General features: G+C 41.1%; 1 protein-coding gene across 3 annotated transcripts in view; it reads left to right on the top strand.

Annotated features, from left to right (window-relative positions):
* TP53INP1 (tumor protein p53 inducible nuclear protein 1) overlaps window positions 1-20,478 on the top strand; it is a 23,251-nt gene that overhangs the window by 844 nt on the left and 1,929 nt on the right. Inside the window, exons 2-5 of one of the 3 annotated variants that reach the window (XM_005879239.2) lie at window positions 5,992-6,245; window positions 7,913-7,981; window positions 9,481-9,769; window positions 13,541-13,773. In XM_005879239.2, the coding sequence (XP_005879301.2) occupies window positions 6,137-6,245; window positions 7,913-7,981; window positions 9,481-9,769; window positions 13,541-13,773 (700 nt within the window). In that variant the 5' untranslated portion in view covers window positions 5,992-6,136. Of the gene's footprint in view, window positions 1-5,991; window positions 6,246-7,912; window positions 8,271-9,480; window positions 9,770-12,453; window positions 12,492-13,540; window positions 13,774-20,478 lie in introns of those variants that run through there. The other 2 variants (XM_014550239.1, XM_005879240.2) reach the window with 2 other exon arrangements.

The raw sequence follows: 20,478 nt of genomic DNA, 5'->3' as shown, positions 1-20,478 counted from the left end.
CGGGGGACCCCCCCCCCCCCCCCCCAGCTAGAGGAATAAGGGTCAGAGTGGGACAAGCAACGACAACTTGCTTGAATTTCCTGAAGTTTAACATGGATTTTAAATTACTCAAATCAGCATGTTTATTTTTCTAAACTAGTGAGGGGGACGGGATGTAAAGAGAAAGATAATTTTGAGGCCGCTTTTCAATGAGGATATGTTAGTTTAGCCACCTGGTATTTCGAAACTGTCAAGAAGCCGCATCTGTACACAGAAGTTAGATCATCAAAGTTGTGGGATTTTTATTTTTTAATGTTGTTTTTGGAGCCGCCTACTGGCAGCCAAACCCAACTGAAAAGTGCTGTTCTCAAGTTCACAGAGCCAGAGCTGAGGCTGGGAGGAGCCCGAGAGATCCTGTGCAGAGAAAAGCAGTGTAGGCTCGAATGCCAGCTCCACCCCTCATTGGCTCTGTCACTTTTGAGCAAGTTACTTAATTTCTGAGCCTCAGTTTTCTTATTAGTACATTGGGACACGTAAGTACCTCAAGTCCCTGTCACATACCATCAGCACCCAGTAAACTGTAGCTCAGATTATTATATAAACATTTTGCAGATAAAGACACTCAGACCCAAAGATGCTAAATTACTTGCTCACAGTCAACAACTGACATGAACTGGTTAATATTTCCCGGATACCTCCTATGTGCCAGGTGCTATTTTAAGTGGTTTACACTTAATCCTTACTAATCCCCATTTTGGAGGTAAGAAAACTGAGGCATAAAAAGTTAATAAATATCCTAAATTCAGGCAAGATGCAAGTAGCAGAGCCAAGATATCAAACACAGCAGGCTGACACCAGAGCCAGGCTGCCTGTAGGTTGGTGCCTTCTCAGTGAGAAGCTAACAAGCTCCTTCAGACTAGCAACCCCTTTCTCAAACTAGAATGCTCTTCCCCAGAAGTATCAACTCAGCCACCTTTCTCTGCTCACAGAGCATTTCTACTCGTGTAATATGCAAAACATTGATGATGAAATGTTAAGTAACAGCAGGATACAAAACTGCTTTCACTGGACTATCACTAATGATAAAAAGAAACGTGTTGAAGCAGGATACAAAACTGCTTTCACTGGACTATCACTAATAAAAAGAAACGTGTGGAGGGAAAGGCTAGACTCTAGCCTTTGCTCTAGCCCTAGAGCAAAATGTACCTTACACTAACAATGGCTGCAACAAGACATGGAATAATAACTCTTTTCTAAACTTCCTATAATGTTTTATTCATTTTATAATGAAAAGGACATTTTTTAAAGGGAGGTGTTTTGAGCCAGGGTGACAGGGACAAAGCTGCCTTGAAATGCTGGGGCCCCAACAGACATTTTGTTTCCTTTCTCCACTGGGGTGAGCCTGCTCAGCTGAGGCTGGTTAAGGCTGACGGCTTGCAGGTGCCCCCCAAAAAGCAGCGCCACCCGCCTAGGCCTCTTGGCTGAGTTCGGAGCTGTATTTGTAAACCTGTCCTCGTGGGGATTTTCACTGTAGCTTTATCATTGCCCTAGAGTTGTGAATATCAGAAAGTCAGCGACATGTGGTGAGGAGTGAAGTCCCTCCTGCTTTGCTCTTTAGCTCCACGTGGAACCAGCCGGGTGGAGAGCACTGTACTGGTGGGAGCCACGGTCTAGAGTGGCAGTGACTGGGTAGAGAGAGTCCCTGGGTCACCGGGAGGGTAGGCGAGACTCCGTTCGGTATCCTTCCCCTGGGATCCAACAGGTGTGTCACAGAAAAACCAGCAGATGAGGATGAGCCTCTCTTGCCTGGCTGTGCTGAACACGGCGCACCCCAGCTTGGGCGCCCTTGCAGGGCCTGGGACGCTTGGCGGCCGCCTCTGACTGCGGGAAAACAAAAGATGGGCGTGTGCCACCCCCTGGAGGGAAAGCTCCTCCGGACACAGACCCCTTTCCTGGGACAGGGTGGTGTGTGTGCAGGACAAGCTGGCTTCCATCGCGTGGGTTTGGAGCTGTAGCCAGAGGGGCAGTTTGCAGTTTGGGAACCCACAGCTGCCCAACCACAATGGCCCCAGCAATGTCCTCTGTCTTACAGCTGCCGTATGTCTGGTCTGGGCCCCATGTAGCATCACAGTTGGGGGACACGGAGTTCCCTTAGGATAAGCAAGGGTTCTCCTGTGGGTGTGTCCTCTGCCATCCCACCCCCTAACCTCATAATGTAAGAGAAATGGAGCAGAGATGTTTAACTTTTCCCCTTGTAGTTTATATATGCAAAACCTTTATTTACACCAAAGCTTGTGATTGTCCATCTTTGGGATATGTGTCACACCACAGTAGGTCAGGCAAACTACATCTCCCACTTTTCTTCTAACTTGTACATGGAACATAAAGCTGAATTTGCATTCTCAGACTAGAGCTCCAGCCCTTATGATTTGGCCACGTGCTTTCCAGAAGGGTTTCGGGAAGACTGTTATGCAAGTGACACTTCCTGTTTACCTGTTTTCATATTTAATGGCTTAGGGTGATGGGTTGTGACCGCAAAAGTATTCAAATGTCATTGATTTGAAGACACATTCGTAGTACTACATAGTCATAATAGCATGCCAAACAATTGTAACAGTCCAATTTGGATGTAAAAACGTGAACCAGGAATCTCATGAGCTACAGATTCTAACTCATTTACAGCTAACGGTGATTGCTTTGGAAGTGAAGTGTCAGCCCTGGCTGGTGTTTCTCAGTGGTTAGAGTGCCGTGGGTTCAATTCCCAGTCAGGGCACATATCCAGGTTGCAGGTTCGATCCCCAGTCGGGGCACATGCATGAGGCAACCGATCAGTGTTTCTCACATTGATGTTTCTCTCTACCCCATCCCTTCCTCTCTCTCTAGAATCAGTGAAAAACATCCTCTGGTGAGGATTTTTTTTTTTTTTAATGAAATGTCAAAAGTCTGAAGTTACGGATTCAAGGCTCATGCTCATGAGAAAAAGAAGTGTCATTTAGTGAGGCACCTTTCATCCTCCCGAGGTGGTCCCATCCACTCTTATGGTTTCTGTCACCAACTCTGCGTTGACAACTCCCAAGTCTGTGCCCCCAGCCGAGGCTGTGCTCTTGAGCTCCAAAGCCCTATATTCAGTTGCCTACTAGACATCGCCAGGTGCATGCCGTGAGGTTTCCCAAATTCAGCCTGTCCAGAATGCGCAACCTGCACCTTATGCAGAATTCCTGTTCGGTGAATGGTCTCACCATCCTCCCGTCGGCCAAACCTGGGCCATCCTTGACTTTCCCCTCCCTTTAATTACGTCGCCCGCCCAGCCTGCGCTCAACTGTCCACCTGAATCCTAGACAGACTGAAGGTGCCTCCTTCTCACTCAGTGGCAGGTTTCCTTCTCCCCTTCCTCCATTCTTGATCATCTCAGCCACTCAAGATTAAAGTCACTATTGAAGGGGTTCTTCCTTCCCTGACCTCCTCCTGCGTAGATCTGAGGGACAACCAGTGCCTCTTCCATGGCATATATCACACCAATTGTTACACTCGCCATGGAGGGCTTTACTTACTACTGTCTTCCCTGCATGTAACACTACCTCTGATGCCTAACAAGTGCTCAATAAGTATTTGTAGAATAGTTGATACTGACTGAGAACTTTGTGCCAAATGCCTTGCCAAGAGGTTGCCTGCATTATCTCATTTCATTTTTTTGTATATATATATTTTTTTACTGATTTCAGGAAGGGAGAGGGAAACATCAATGATGAGAAAGAACCATTGATCGGCTGCCCCCTAAGTGTGCGCCCCCTACTGGGGATCAAGCCCGCAAACCTGGCATGTGCCCTGACCTTGAATCAAACCGTGACCTCCTGGTTCATAGGTTGATGCTCAACCACAGAGCCTCACTGGCCAGGCTGTTATCTCACTTTACTAGAGTAGGATCAGGGATATCACCTTGGAGGTGGTGACTGGCAGAGTCGGGGGGGACACCAGGAAGGTTGTCTTCAACTAGGATGAGAGTGGTGGAGGGAAGTAGGTGGGTTGAGCCACACACAGGCAGCTGGAGTCAAGAGCACTTGCTGACAGTTGGGAGGAGTGGAGGGATGGGGAACAGGGCGGGCGGCCAGGCGTAAAGGAAGCCAAGGGTAACTGCGGATGCTGCTGCTGCTCACTGAGCATGGGATGAAGGGTGGTGCCTACGTATGTGGGGAAAATTAAAAGTTCTCTTTGGTGTTAGCTTTGATATGCTCTTCAGGTAACCACGGAGACATGAATACATAAACCTGGAGTAAGATCTGACAAGGCTGGAGTTCCTCATTTAGAACTCACCAGAACTCCCTGAGCTGGACTGCTGCCAGTGGCAACAGTGTTAACTTCCCAACTCACAGGACGGAAGCCGCAGAGCCAGCACTGAGCCGGCACACGGACCTCTGCTGCCCCCGCACAGTGAATGGCTGGTTCCACCTTCGTTTTCTACAGTGTCAGTTTCTCCATGCCAGCTGTAGGAATTGGGAAGCTTAGAGTGTGCAGTACTTGCCGATTTTACATGCAGTTAGGTATGCTTCTAGTCACACACCAGAAATACAGAGCACAAGAGGAAATGAGCCAGGGGAAGATGAGGGCCTGGCATAGGGGGGCACTATCGCTGGGTTCATTCGGCAGCTCCTGGGCAATTGACATATTACAAGACTGTTAATATCTAGTTTTTGCTCCTCTACTTACAGAAAAGCAGTATTGCAGCTTGAAATTATTTAAATGTATGAATTTATAATAAAATAAATTCCAATTTATCCCTTATGGTAAAAGCAAAGGTGTGAAAAAGTCCTTCCCTCTTTTTTTTTTTTGCAAGTCTCCAATAGTGTCTTTACTCACAATGCTCTTACCTTATTAAAAAAATGAATTCTAGAATGAATTACCATTTTATTTACAAGAAACCGTTCCTAATTCGTATGATAAACAGTTAAATTTCCATTTTGGATTTGATGCTGCACTAAGAGCTGAGACAACAAAAATGAATGGCATTGTCCCTGCCCTGAAGAAGCTGTCACTCTAGCCACAGAGGTCCACGTCCTGTGGGTGAGACAGTGCTCGCCACATCAGGACGGGCTGGGAGCAGGCGGCATGGGAACCTTCCAGGCCAGAGGCACAGCCTGAATTGGGCTGTGAAAGTAAATTCTACAAGCACTGAATCCATTCAGTTTTTGAAAATTTTTTATCTTTTAATTACAGTTTACATTCCGTATAGTTTCAGGTGTACATCAGAGTGGTTAGACAGTCATGTACTTTACAGTGTCCCCCACATAATTCAAGTACCAACCCGGTACTATACGTGGTTATTACAACATCATTGACTATATTCCCGACGTTGTACTTTACATCCCCATAACTATTTTGTAGCTACCAAGTTGTACTTCTAAAACCCTTCAACTTTTTTACCCAGTCCCCCAACCCTCCTCCCCTCTGGCAACCATCAGTCTATTTTCTGTATCTATGCCAACTCTTTCCTTTTTATTTCACATTTTAAGATATTGAAAGGTTGTGTTTGAACACTCATTTATGTTTTGTAAATAATGGCTATTGCAGTTCTTACGTTTGGCTCTTGCAGGAAAGGAACAGCTGTAACTGAAGGCTAAGGCATGTGCTTTCTTCTAAGGGTGTATGTGTGCACTTTTATGTAATTTTCTTAATCCTCACCCAGGGATGTGTTTGGTTTTTTAATTGATTTTTACAGAGAGAGAGAGGGAGGGAGGGAAGAAGGGAGGAAGAGAGACAGAGAGAGAGAGAGAGGAGAGAAATGAATTGAAACATGAATCAGTTGCCTCCCGTACGCTCCCAGACTGGGGATGGAACCCACAACCTGGGTATGTGCCCTGACTGGAAGTTTAACCTGTAACCTTTTGGTGCATGGGACAATGCTCCAACAAACTGAACCACCTGGTTAACCCTGTGTGTGCACTTCTGAAACGACATACACATATTATATAAAGAGATGCTGATTTGAAATAACCTTATTTTTCTGTTTTGTTTTAGGGATAATGCCTCTCCTCCCCGCCTAAACTGAGGAAGCACCTTGTGCACTTTAATCTCCTGTCAGTGCCATCGGGCTGACTGAAGACAGGGTTTTGAAATCTCAGCTATAAAGCCATCCAGCCAAAGTCTCAATCTTGCCTTAACAATGTTCCAGAGACTGAACAAAATGTTTGTGGGTGAAGGCAATACTTCCAACCAAGAACCAGAATTTAGTGAGAAGGAAGATGATGAATGGATTCTTGTCGACTTCATAGGTAAGGTATCTTCTGCCATTAATCATCAAGCAAAAGTGGAAACACTTGCATCTTAGTTTTTGCATAAGAAAATCAATAACTTTGAAGGTTCTTAAGACTTAAAAGTAAATAAACAAAAATTTGTATTAAGAAATTGCAGAAATAGCCCGGCCAGTGTGGCTCAGTGGTTGAGTGTTGACCTATGAACCAGGAGGTCATAGTTCGATTCCTGGTCGGGGTACATGCCTGGGTTTCGGGCTTGATCCCCAGTAGGAGGTGTGCAAAAGGCAGCCAATCAATGATTCTCTCTCATCATTGATGTTTCTCTCTCTCTCCCTCTCCCTTCCTCTCTGAAATCAATAAAAACATATATATTTTTTAAGTTGCAGAAACATCCTGTGCTAGGTGATCAGTTAATGAAATTGATTGACATTAGATGTTCCAGTTTTGCAATTTTTACACCCTGATCAAATCAGGGGCACTTAAAAAATGTTTTTATTTCTTTTCGAGAGAGAGGAAGGAAAGGTGATAGAAACATCAGTCCTACGTGCCCCCAACTGGGGACTGGGCCAGCAACCTGGGCATGTGCCCTAGCCAGGAATCGAACCTGTAATCTCTTGGTTCATGGTTGAAACTCAACCATTGAGCCACACTGGCTGGGCAAATCAGGAGCACTTTAATAGAAAACCCTCAGACTAGATAAGCAAAAACCATATGGCTGGTTACATATTTACTCAGTAGAACAGAAATAGTCTGAAAACCTTCCTGCAAAGCCAACATAATCCACCCCATACAGTGATACACCACACATACACAGTGCTCAGAAATTATTTTATAGTCTATGAGTGAACAGAAATGATTTTGTTTCTGACCTAAATAAAGGAAGGAAGCCTGGTTGGTGTGGCTCAGTTGGTCGAGCATCGTCCCATGCACCAAGAGGTTGCAGGTTCAATTCCTGGTGAGGGCACATAACTGGGTTTCGGGCTTGATCCCCAGGGCGGGGGGCGGGTGGGGTGTGTGTGTGCAAGAGGCAGGCCATTGATGTTTCTATTTCTCACGGGTGTGAGGGTGTGTGCAAGAGGCAGCCCATTTGATGTTTCTCTCTCATTGATGTTTCTATTTCTCACTCCCTCTTCCTCTCTAAAATCAATAAAAAGATATTTTTTTAAAAAGAAAAGAATGTGCCCTGGCCGGCATAGCTCATTTGGTTAGGCAGCGGTTCTCAACCTGTGGGTCGTGACCATTGGAAAACACATATAGCATATCAGATATTTACATTACGATTGATAACAGTAGCAAAATTAACAGTTATAAAGTAGCAACGAAAATAATATTATGCTTGGGGGTCACCACAACATGAGGAACTGTATTAAAGGGTCGAGGCATTAGGAAGGTTGAGAACCACTGGGTTAGAGCATCATCCCAATATGCCATTGTTGCAGGTTCGGTCCCTCATCGGGGCACATGCAAGAATCAACCAATGCATGCATGAATAAGTGGAACAACTAATTGATGTTTCTCTCTCTCCCTGTCTCTCTAAAATGAATAAAAATAAATTTAAAAAAGTAAAATGAAGGAATGTGAGCATCAGCTAATAGAATCGCTCTCCTTTTTCTGTTCTCTGACGTGATATCATTGTGACACTCATCCTCCTGTGGGATTTCAACGGCATGTGGATTCCGGTCTAGACACTTGCACTGGGTTGTCGGCAGCAGAAGACGAGGATGAAGACGACATTGAAGAGTCACCTACCGAACATCCTTCAGTCTTTTCCTGTTTACCTGCATCTCTCGAGTGCTTGGCTGATACAAGTGATTCCTGCTTCCTCCAGTTTGAGTCCTGTCCGATGGAAGAGAGCTGGTTCATCACCCCTCCGCCGTGTTTCACCGCAGGAGGATTAACCACGCTCAAGGTGGAAACCAGCCCTCTGGAGAACCTGCTCATCGAACACCCCAGCATGTCTGTGTACGCCGTGCATAACTCCTGCCCTGGTCTCCACGAGGCCAGCTGCGGGGCTGACGAACTTCACAACTCCAGCAGCCCCAGGTACGTCGTAAGTATTTGCTTCTCTCCACAGGCATTCTGGTTAGCATGTATTTTATTTATTTTTACTACAATCCAAAGCTAAGTTTTTAGAAGGCGCAAGAGTAATTTTGTTAGAGATTTATGGAAGTATGTGCATAGTGCACAAGGCCAGCTGATGGTATAAAAAACTTGTTCACCAATGCATGCATAAATAAGTGGAACAACTAATTGATGTTTCTCTCCCTGTCTCTCTAAAATCAATAAAAATAAATTTAAAAAAATAAAATGAAGGAATGTGAGCATCAGCTAATAGAATCGCTCTCCTTTTTCTGTTCTCTGACGTGATATCATTGTGACACTCATCCTCCTGTGGGATTTCAACGGCATGTGGATTCCGGTCTAGACACTTGCACTGGGTTGTCGGCAGCAGAAGACGAGGATGAAGACGACATTGAAGAGTCACCTACCGAACATCCTTCAGTCTTTTCCTGTTTACCTGCATCTCTCGAGTGCTTGGCTGATACAAGTGATTCCTGCTTCCTCCAGTTTGAGTCCTGTCCGATGGAAGAGAGCTGGTTCATCACCCCTCCGCCGTGTTTCACCGCAGGAGGATTAACCACTCTCAAGGTGGAAACCAGCCCTCTGGAGAACCTGCTCATCGAACACCCCAGCATGTCTGTGTACGCCGTGCATAACTCCTGCCCTGGTCTCCACGAGGCCAGCTGCGGGGCTGACGAACTTCACAACTCCAGCAGCCCCAGGTACGTCGTAAGTATTTGCTTCTCTCCACAGGCATTCTGGTTAGCATGTATTTTATTTATTTTTACTACAATCCAAAGCTAAGTTTTTAGAAGGTGCGAGAGTAATTTTGTTAGAGATTTATGGAAGTATGTGCATAGTGCACAAGGCAGCTGATGGTATAAAAAACTTGTTCAATTTAGATTTTTTTTAAAAGTTATATCTCCTCTTAATCAGTTTTTTCATTGTCTTCAATGCACATGTTAACATTTCTGACCTAAATAAACATGTATTTATTTTGCAGAAAGCTGGCATGCTGAGTAATTTTCAGTAGTAAGCACTTAAGGGAAGAGGATGATTTTGTAGGAATGACATTCAAATATAAGATATCATGGGGGAAAAAAGAAAAAAATTGTAGCATGCTCCAGTTATATAATGGAGAGCCGTTCCATTTATAATATTTGGTTAATGCATGGAAAGAAAAGACTGGAACATCCTTCAGTCTTTTCCTGTTTACCTGCATCTCTCGAGTGCTTGGCTGATACAAGTGATTCCTGCTTCCTCCAGTTTGAGTCCTGTCCGATGGAAGAGAGCTGGTTCATCACCCCTCCGCCGTGTTTCACCGCAGGAGGATTAACCACTCTCAAGGTGGAAACCAGCCCTCTGGAGAACCTGCTCATCGAACACCCCAGCATGTCTGTGTACGCCGTGCATAACTCCTGCCCTGGTCTCCACGAGGCCAGCTGCGGGGCTGACGAACTTCACAACTCCAGCAGCCCCAGGTACGTCGTAAGTATTTGCTTCTCTCCACAGGCATTCTGGTTAGCATGTATTTTATTTATTTTTACTACAATCCAAAGCTAAGTTTTTAGAAGGCGCAAGAGTAATTTTGTTAGAGATTTATGGAAGTATGTGCATAGTGCACAAGGCAGCTGATGGTATAAAAAACTTGTTCAATTTAGATTTTTTTTAAAAGTTATATCTCCTCTTAATCAGTTTTTTCATTGTCTTCAATGCACATGTTAACATTTCTGACCTAAATAAACATGTATTTATTTTGCAGAAAGCTGGCATGCTGAGTAATTTTCAGTAGTAAGCACTTAAGGGAAGAGGATGATTTTGTAGGAATGACATTCAAATATAAGATATCATGGGGGAAAAAAGAAAAAAATTGTAGCATGCTCCAGTTATATAATGGAGAGCCGTTCCATTTATAATATTTGGTTAATGCATGGAAAGAAAAGACTGGCATTTCTGCTTAGAATCTAACCCTGGCACTGTACAGCGGATTATTTGAGGGTAGCAAATTTGACAAGAATAGTATGTCTTAAAATAAAACTCTTTTTCTCCTCCAAGTAGTCCTAGCGAGGTCAAATGGCTCTTAACCTTGAAAACCTGAGATATCTTAGGCATGAAGTAAAATGGTTGTTTTACTAAAACATTTTGCTCAGAGTTGTTTTCTGCCTCAGAGAGGAAAGATTTCATACCCAGTGTTTTGTTGATACATGGGTGGGAAGCCAAGTGGTCTGACAGGCTGTTTCAATGCCAGGTGGGTTGAGGGCCTAGAGAGGTTCAAGGAGAGTGCCTGGTCAGTGACGTTTGATATGTTCCAGAGCAAACTTATAGACATTTTGTGGCCTTTATCCAGGGGCTATATTCAAGATGGCTCCTCCCATAAAATAAAGTTCATGGCAGTTAATTAGCTCCAAGTCTGGCTTGTCCATGATGTACATTAGTGGAAGGTTCCCTGTGGTGGTAAAGTACAGCGAGGACGCTGCGACTGCCTTAATTCCCTTAACACCTGGCAAGGGCAGGTGAACTTGATTCTTTGGAGCAGTTCAGAATATTCCTGTAGTTAGTGTTGTCCTCCTAAGGGCCTCTTTTTGGATCATCCAAGCTCTGACTCTGCAAACTAGACCACTGTGTATATCTTCTATTTCCTGTTTGCCAAATATAAACAAAGCCCAGACAGCTCATTAATTTGTTAACTTTACCAGAGTTTGCTGTACTCTTAAGTCTCAATATTGTAGATTATCTTGAAGGAAGATAAACATATGCTTGTACCAGATTGAAAAACAATTTGCTTATATAGTTATCCAGGCTTTCTACTAGGTAAGATCTTTGATGGGAAATGTGACTTTAACTGGCACTTTATTCAGCGCCATAAGTTTATTAAGAGGTCAGTGTTTCAGGCATTCCAACAAAAATTTACAATATAATTTTTTTGGAGGTAATACTGATTTAACTGTGTCATACTTTATTCAAATTAATTTCTTCAGTTCTTAAAAATTCTTCCTGATTCTGATTTCACCTTTGAGGAATTCCATTCAAGAATTTAGCATGAATAGTCACTTTAAACTTACTGTCATTTGTATATATACCCTTCAGTATTTTAAAGTATGTGTCTGTATGTATGAGTATATATATTATATATAAGTATATATACACATATATTCACCAGCTTTGTAAATAACATTATCACAGAAGCAGTACATATGTTTTACAGAAAATAGAAAATGCCAATGTGCAGAAATTGGAAATGACACTCTTCCTACCCCAAGATGAATACTGCTGCGATCCCAGGGCATAGCCTTCCAGATTGTTTTTCCTGTATGTCCTTGTGCGCCCGTGTGCACACACATATACCCCATTTTTAACCTACATGAGATCAAGTTGCATATGCTGTTTTATAATCTGCTTCTTCAGGCAATGATCTCCACCTATTTTTTTTTTTTTTAGTAAAATTTCATTGCATCTGCTACAAAAACCATGCTCACATTTCCTCATGGAGCCCAGAGCATTTCGTCCAGTTTGTACAAAGCAGCATCCGGTGCAGGCCCTGCACTGCATTTGGCTGTATGTTTGTAGTTCTGCAGCAGTGAGACTGTCATTTCTTCTATCTTGTTTTTGTGTCTTTTTATACTTTAATAATGACACATAGGGAAGTTAAATATGTACTTTTCCATAAGTAACAGTTCAAAAACACACATTTAACTTTATATGAATTCTTTCTGAACATGAAGTAATGCAAGTTATTATAATAACTAAAATATTTCTTAATATCCTTATTTTTGGATTTGAAATTCTTGTAAGGCCTACTAAATCAAGATAGAAATTAGGTGTTACCAAAATTAGGAGAATGGCTATGTAGTAATTATTTGTATTTTCTGAGCAGGAAATAAATCATGTTTTTCAAAAGTTAGATCATTTCCATTCTATTTATCCTTGAAGATATTAGTACAAAGCACATAAAAGCAAGGTGCTTTATAATTACAGATGAGCTTCAGAGTGTGTTGTATTGTGTTTTAACCTTTACAAATACTGTAATCTTAAGTAATATATGTGCCTTTCATGACCCATAGTAAACCAGTTAAAATATAGAAAAGTTGACTACATTCTAACAGTAAAATTAAATAGCATTTTAAACCTTACTAGTGATTTAATAGCTCACCATTTAACATTGTAGGGCCAGGAAAAGCTGCTTATAAGACTCACTGGCACAGAGTAAGTACATTCGCTTTGAGCCTGTGTGATATGTGTTATCAGTCTGAGCAGGGAGGTTAAGGACTCAAGGTGCCACCTTTTAAGAACCAGTCTTCATTTTAACTTCTCTTTATTAGTTTCTTAATGGGACCTGCTTCAATTATGTTTTTTAAAAAACTATATTAAAAAAAACAGTGTTTTCCTCTAGTTATTACAAACAGTATACTATAACTGCCTTTCCTGTGTAAAATATCCCTTAAAAATCTTAAAACTCTTCAATGTAGTTTAGATATATCCTATTTCATTAGCTTTTAATATAGAAAACATAATAATCATATGGTTTGTAGCCAAGGGTCTTTATAATACTGTTAGGCAAATATTGTTCCAAAATGTGCCCTTTTTGATATAATTAATAAGTGGCTGCTCCTTACTAGGAAGGTGTGTGTTGAGTAGATTTTCCTTGTGCGTATTTCTGTTAAATACAGTGTAAACCTTGTGTCCCAGAACATTGTACTTATAGACAGAAAACGCTGTGAAGGCGCTTTGCCACAGGACCTCAGTATTCACCTGCTTCGTAACCATGTCCTCCACAGTGAAATCTGTGTTAGAATCCTGGTTAGTTAATCATTGTGACCTTAACACATCTCAGTGCCTTGGATTTCTGTTCAGTAAAACTTAGAAATTAAAATATTTTCCTGTTAAGATCATGGCAAGAATTAAAATACAGAATATTTGCAAAATAGTTGGTAAATGCAGATATTCAGTAAATGTTAGTTTCCCTCCTAGAAAAGCATATGCAAATGCGTTTGCTTTGCAATTGAAATTTATTCAAAGTGTAAAGCACTTTTTATTTTTAAAAAATCTACCTAATTAACCACCTGTCAATTATATGGCATATTTCTATTAAAAGTTGGCTGCTTTCTACCACTGTCAGTCAGAATGATCACAAAATATAAACTTGTCTGTCAGCCATGAGACACTAAGTTCTCATTCAACCATAAATTAGTGTGGCAAATTGAATTGCTGACATACTCTGTTATATAATCCATGCCCATTTGTTTCTGTTTCAGAGTGGAAGCTCAAAATGAAGTGGGGCAGCACATTCACTGCTATGTTGCAGCTGTTGCTGCTCATGCAGCTTTTCTGGAACAACCCAAGAGTTTTCGCCCCTCCCAGTGGATAAAAGAACACAGTGAAAGACAGGCTCTGAACAGAAATAGCCTTCGTCGCCAAAATCTTACCAGGGATTGCCACTCCCGGCAGGTCAAGCACAGTGGCTGGGCTGTCCACCAGCCCTGCCCACGTCAGTACAATTACTAAGAATTTCAAGTGTGGTTGGTTGGCTTCTCTTGGTTTGTACATATGTGTGTGGATGTGTGTGTTTGGATGTGAAGTCTCTATAGCCACTTGGTGACCAATCACATAGTCGTTTTATTAGTGCGTTTAGACACTATCTTGAAAACCAGATTTACATGCTGTGTATCACATAATGCCTTGCTCTTAACATTTACTTTTTGGTAAATTTTTTCAGAATATTTTTGGAAACATATCAATACAATTACAGTGTTTGGTGATGTCTTTAAATCTATTAAAATGTACATGAATTAGCATTTTAAAGACATTTCTTCTCAAGTATGAGAATAGGCATCTTTCAATTTCATTTTATTTTGTATTACTTAATCAATCTTTTGAGTAAGCAAAAATTGATTCTCAGGGTCAGCCATACACTTTATTGACCAGTACTTGATAATCTTTTCTGTATATAATGAATACATTTTTACACACTAACATGAGCATTAACAGGTTATAGTTGCCATAGTTATAATGGAATTATGGCTGAATTGTCTTTTGAAAGAAAACTTGATATATTTCTCTGTGTGTGGTGTTTTGTTGTTTTTTCCAGATTAGCCATGCAGTTCATTTTGGAATTCAGGTACATTAAGTGTCAGTGAACAGTGCATTCAGTAATTCCGCGTGACTGTGACGTGGTACAGACATTGACAGGTATCGTGGGGCGAGAGCACTTGTCTCACGTGCAGAGGGATTAGAGTAGACCTGTGAAGTTGCAATTGGAAAATGTGTGTCCGTAACTAACCCGTTACTGCACTATTTAAGTTGTTTGGATTCTTTCCTGCCAGCTCTGCCCAATCACCACCTCACATCAGCTGTAAATTCAGAAGTCCTTGTCCAGGCACTTGAGTGATTTCAGTTATACCTGCCCACGGGGACAGCGATAGGCTTTGTATTCCTGGTGCAGTGGCAGGCGAGGGAAGGGGAGTTCTTGGGGTATCTTCTCATGGTGTCCAAGTGAAGAGCGACAGGTTGGCTTCCTTCAGTTTTCATCCTTTGTTTTCAGTCTGGCTTCAGGCAGAATCTTTAACCACTTTGGCTAGTTTCCTCCGCCAAAAGGGGAGCGGTCAGTTACCTCCCTGGCGGTTGATTTGAAGTGGGTTGTACACACCGGTCTTGTGTGAGATTCCAAGGGCCTCTCTATGAATCTAGTGATGGGGTGGGGCCCGTGGCAGTTTTTCTGCCACAGCTGTTCTTCAGAGTGTTGGTGCTAATGAGGCCGGAGTGCAGCGTTCGATGCCCAGGGAGGCCAGTTAACTCAACACGGAGATCTCTTTCTTACCGCTAGCCGGTCACTTTATTTCTCAGCAGTTGTGATGGGTTCTGCTGAGCCATCCACACTCACTGATTTCTTCTGAAATTAAGTTAAGCACACATTTACAATCCAGAGCACATTCCGCTGACGGACAGGAGTATTGCCTTCAAAATTAAATAGCTTCTTTTCCCATCTCTTCTGCAAACCTAATTAAATAAGTACACGTCTCTACAATGTTTCGAGGAAAAAGCAGCATATAGTTATGTGAAGTATTACTCTATTTCTCAGGAACCCTGCAGCGCTCACTGCGGGGAGCCATGGGAGCTTTTTCTCCAGTGAAGAGCTGTGCTCTTTTCTGACCAGACTGGGACTGTGGGGTCAGAAACGGTCAAGTCGTGCAGCCGATGGTGGCGTGAGGTGGTTCTTCCACTGGCGTTGATGAAGGGCCAGGAATGTCTCTAGAGCAAGAATCTAGAGCCCCTTCTCTCCTTTCCACTTTCCATTTCAACGACCCCTTTATTTATTTGTTTTCTAATAGGGGCCAAGTCTGTCAAGTTTTGTCAAACTGAGCTAGAAGTTATTTGTTACTATTTGTGTTTACCTGAGTTGGGAGATAAGGTAGAGTTTTCATGAGGGTGTGTATGTTTTCACATCATGTCTGTTATAGGGCCATATATTGGTAACTTGAAAATAGACCAGCTAAATGTTTTCTTGATGTAAGCCTCTGAATACGTGGGCATCTCTTCATATATTACATGCAAGTTGTTAGTACCTCACGAGCTATAGAAGTTCAGCCTTGAGAATTTATTTGGTAGCATGAACAGATTTCTATATAAAACTGAGTGGCCCTTTTTTATTTTTTCAGATTTCCTGATACCTTAAACACATTTACATCTCTATCAGTTATTGCCTTTTTGTTTTCCTTATCTGGACCTTTTTGTTATGCTTTGTTCCTGGAAGACAAATGATTTTAGTCTTTGGGATATTTTTTCAGGGTAAGGGCTACCACACCATCTGTGATATATTGTGGTTTCTGTCTAAAATTGGCACATATAAGAATTGAAGAAACTAGTTCCATCATTCAGTTGAGGTTCTTGGTCATTAGATGTTTGTTAGGCATCTATTGTGTACAAGATACACCAGTAATGACGTTGACAAGTTAAGTATTCTTTGAAACACGGCCAAAATACAATTTATTATAAATAAATTATTATTTTTGCTGTTGTAAATATTAGTGGTTTACAATGTGCTTTAATGCATATTTCTTTAAAATTCACACAGTGAGAAAAAAAGACACCTTTGAATTGAGTGCTCTGACTGTTTATAAACTGATAATATAGAATGTTACTTGGAAAAAGTCTGGAATATGTGGTATACACAGCAGTGCTTATGAATGAGTTACTTAGTTTTTATAACCACGTTTCTCAGTTTGTGTTTTTGTTAATAAAACATTTTATAATGTATATCCTATGTTTATTCCTTCTTCCTTTGCTAATTGGATTACATACTGCACTGAAAGTTGAAAATCAGCCACCATTATCTTCTGTGGCAATGCATTTATATTGCTGGCTGAGTGGGGAATTTTTTACAGAAGGTGCAAAGTGTTTGAATTTCTGACTTCCTATTCCTTTTTTTAACATTAATTTTCAGTTCATTTTTCCAGTTTCCATGCAAACTGCTCCTTTTTACATGCCTTCCCTGTTGTGTCAGTACTTTGATTCTATTAAGAAGACAATTTACTTAAAACTTGAGAGGGCCATTCAGCATTGCCTATTGTTCTTACTTCTCAGATCTGTGTAGCACACTGGTTGGTAACCTTCACATCTTCATTGAATCTGTCTTTGCTATTTCTCTTCCTCCTCAAGGACATGTATTGTCTTTTATATTTTTAGGAGAAAAGAGCAAAGAAGAGTATCTTATCCTCATTTTCTTTGAGTTGGAAACAAACAAAAATGAAGGACTCCAACTAGAAGATAGACACTTAAACTTAGATTAATGGAGACAGTTTAAGCGTTTCCAAGTATTAGTTTTTTTGTTTTTAGAATCAGTTAAGAGACTGCTCCTTGTACTGGAGATACTAGCATATGTTTGTAATGTTACCTTAAAGTTATCTTAAAGCTATCTTATTTTATACGGCCCACACATAGATTAAATTCTTTTAAAAGGGGGGCTACTATCATGGATGTTTCACTGCCAGGTTGATGGATAAGTGGCATCCGTATCTACTTATTGTAATGCTTAAAGTTTTATTTAAAATGCTTTATTTAGAAAACCAACATAATGTTTGGTGTCAGCCTTGCCATGTACCAATTTCACTTGAAATTTGACACCAGTCACAGTGGTTTAGGGTGGAGAAAGGTACTGGAAAGCAAACCGATAAGGATATATTTTTCTATTTGCAACAGTACCCTTTATGTGGGAGAAGTTACTGTTCAGAGGAAGGCAGCTTACATGGATGATGTTTTGTATATTATTGAGAATTTTCCTTACTCTATAAAAGTGTGTAATTGTTAAATGCCCAGTTTTGCTCTATATTTGCCTGAAGTTTTAGTATTCGTTTTCTGGATGGACTTCTGAAAACCAGTACTTGGGGAGATTAGATGTGTATGTTTCCAGGTTTGTTGTGTGTGAGTGGTTTTGCTTGCTTTTTGGTTGTATTTTCCTCCAGAGGTTTGGAACTTTAATCAATAATTCTGTGTATGTTATTTAAAGAAAGTGGCTTTGTTTTTTTATTTCTCAAGTAAAATTGTGAACACATTTGCTTTTTAAGGGCAGGGCATCAGTTATAGAAACTGAAGAGTATTGTAGATTGCACTATGTGCCTTCTTGATGTGTTTCTGGACACACAACTTTTTCAACAACTTGAAATCTAAAAAAGGGACATTTGGTTAGGTTGTATACTGTACATCAATCTATGCATAAATGGCAGCTTGTTTTCTTGAGCCACTGTCTAAATTTTTCTGTTTTTATAGAAATTTTTTATACTGATTAGTTCATAGCTGGTCAGTTTTATACACAGACTAAACAATACAGCACTTTGCCAAAAATAAGTGTAGCATTGCTTAAAAATTGTGTATTAACACCAGTTCTTTGTAATTGGGTTCAATGGTGCATTTTGCACCACCTGGAGTTATGGTTCTTAATCTGTCAGTAAATAAAATGTCCTTTAACTTCACATTTGTCAGATTTTCTGTTTTGTTTTGTTTTTCTTTATGGTTGTTAGTCTTAAAACTAGGTATATCTTAAAATATTTGCTGTTGAGTTTTACTTGTCCAAAAGATGTGTTTAATATACACTCTAAAAACATGTGTAAAATTAGTATATTATACTAAAATTAATATATTAAAATAACCACTGAGTATGAATTTGAAGGTAACTCCCAGCCAGTACTTTTTCCCTCCAACCAATCTGTGAAAAAACAAACTAACAAACAAAAAACAACACACCCACAAATATAGGACTTAATACATTGGTTTTTAGACTTTTCCAAGCTAGCTTAGTGAATTCTCAATGGCTCTTTTCCAACAGAAAGGCAGACACAATCTTTAAAAACATTTTAGGGACATGGACAGACCCAGTCTTTAAAAACATTTTAGGGGCAGTGTGGACAGACCCCAGGTCCATTAATGCCCCCTATTGTGTGGCTCTACTTTAATCAGGCCAGTAAACATGAGAATGGTTGACTAGGAAGCTCAAAGAATAAGTTCCGTGTTAAGGAGTCCCTGGGGGAAGATCAGCACTCTAGAACCATAACCTACTTCAAGGGAGATTTTCTATCATCTCTCTGCTGAGATAACAATAATATATGGGCAGAGGGGAGGAGGGGTTCACCCCAAAGATGAAAATAAGGTCATGGAGGTTGACTTGGGGTCTGCATGGCTGGTTCCGCTCCAGACAGCTAAAGCAGATTGCCCCTGTACGAGGTAGAGAACAAGGTAAGCAGACTCCTTTCTCATCTGAATCGGTGGCAGACTGAGTATTTACTTTGTGTATTAAGATTCTGTTTAACTCAGAAAGCCAGAAAATTGCCAGGAGAAACCTGGGATGGTGTCTTCAGAAAATCTGACACATAATCAAAGCAAATTATAACTGACAGAGAGCACCTGTACAGTAGGTTGCACACCCTGATCCGTGTTGAGCCTCACAGTCAGCCTGGGGGGTCAATATCCCACCCACGAATGGGCTAACAGCATCAAGACCCAGTTACAACAGAAAGGCCCACATAACCCACACAAGGGACATCCCTAGAGCACCCGGCTCAGGAGACCAAGGAGACTGCACACGGGGTCCCACAGGGCACCTGCTACATAAGATCACGAAGACTGGGAATCATAGCAGTTCTATCTAATACATAAAAAACACACAAAGAGACAGGCCCCAAATGAAAGAACAGGAGAAATCTCTAGAAAAAGAGCTAAATGAAATGGAGGCAAGCAATGTATCAGATACAGAGTTCAAAGTAATGGTTCTAAGGATGCTCAAAGATCTTAGTACTATAACAGCATGAAAAACAACATAGAAACCATGAAAAAGAAACAGTTGGAAATGAATACCATATCTGACATCAAGAATATACTGGCAGGGCCTGGCTGGTATGGCTCAGTGGTTGAGCATCAACCCATGAACCAGGAGGTCATGGTTCGATTCCCAGTCAGGGCACATGTCCTGTTTCCAGGCTCAATCCCCAGTAGGGGGCGTGCAGGAGGCAGCCAATCAATGATTCTCATCATTGATGTTTCTATCTCTCTCTCTTCCTCTCTGAAATCAATTTAAAAAATATAAAGCAGAGGATCAATCACCAATTTGGAAGACAAGGTAGAAAAAAAAGAGTAGTGAAAAAAAAAGAATTAAAAAGAATGAGGATAGTATAAGGTAACTTTGGGGCAACATGAAATGTAACATCTGCATCATAGGGGTACCAGAAGGAGAAGAGAGAGAGCAAAGATTGAGAACCTATGTGAATAATGACCCAAACTTCCCTAACTTGAAGAAAAAAACGTAAGTCCAGGAAGTTCAGAGAGTCCCAACCAAACAAGATGCACCCAAAGAGGCCCACACCAAGACATAGCATAATTAAAATGTCAAAGGTTAAAGATAAAGAGAATCCTAAAAGCCACAAGAGAAAAGCAGTTAATTACCTGAAAGGGAGTTTGCATAGACCAGTGATGGCGAACCTATGACACGTGTGTCAGAGGTGACATGCGAACTCATTTTTTTGGTTGATTTTTCTTTGTTAAATGGCATTTAAATATATAAAATAAATATCAAAAATATAAGTCTTTGTTTTACTATGGTTGCAAATATCAAAAAATTTCTATATGTGACACGGCACCAGAGTTAAGTTAGGGTTTTCCAAAATGCTGACATGCCGAGCTCAAAAGGTTCACCATCACTGTCCTAGGG

The sequence above is a fragment of the Myotis brandtii genome, unplaced genomic scaffold, assembly GCF_000412655.1.
Source record: "Myotis brandtii unplaced genomic scaffold, ASM41265v1 scaffold59, whole genome shotgun sequence".
Classification (NCBI taxonomy): Eukaryota; Metazoa; Chordata; class Mammalia; order Chiroptera; family Vespertilionidae; genus Myotis; species Myotis brandtii.
Note: the sequence above shows the minus strand (reverse complement) of the source record. Positions and strands in the feature narration are given on the sequence as shown.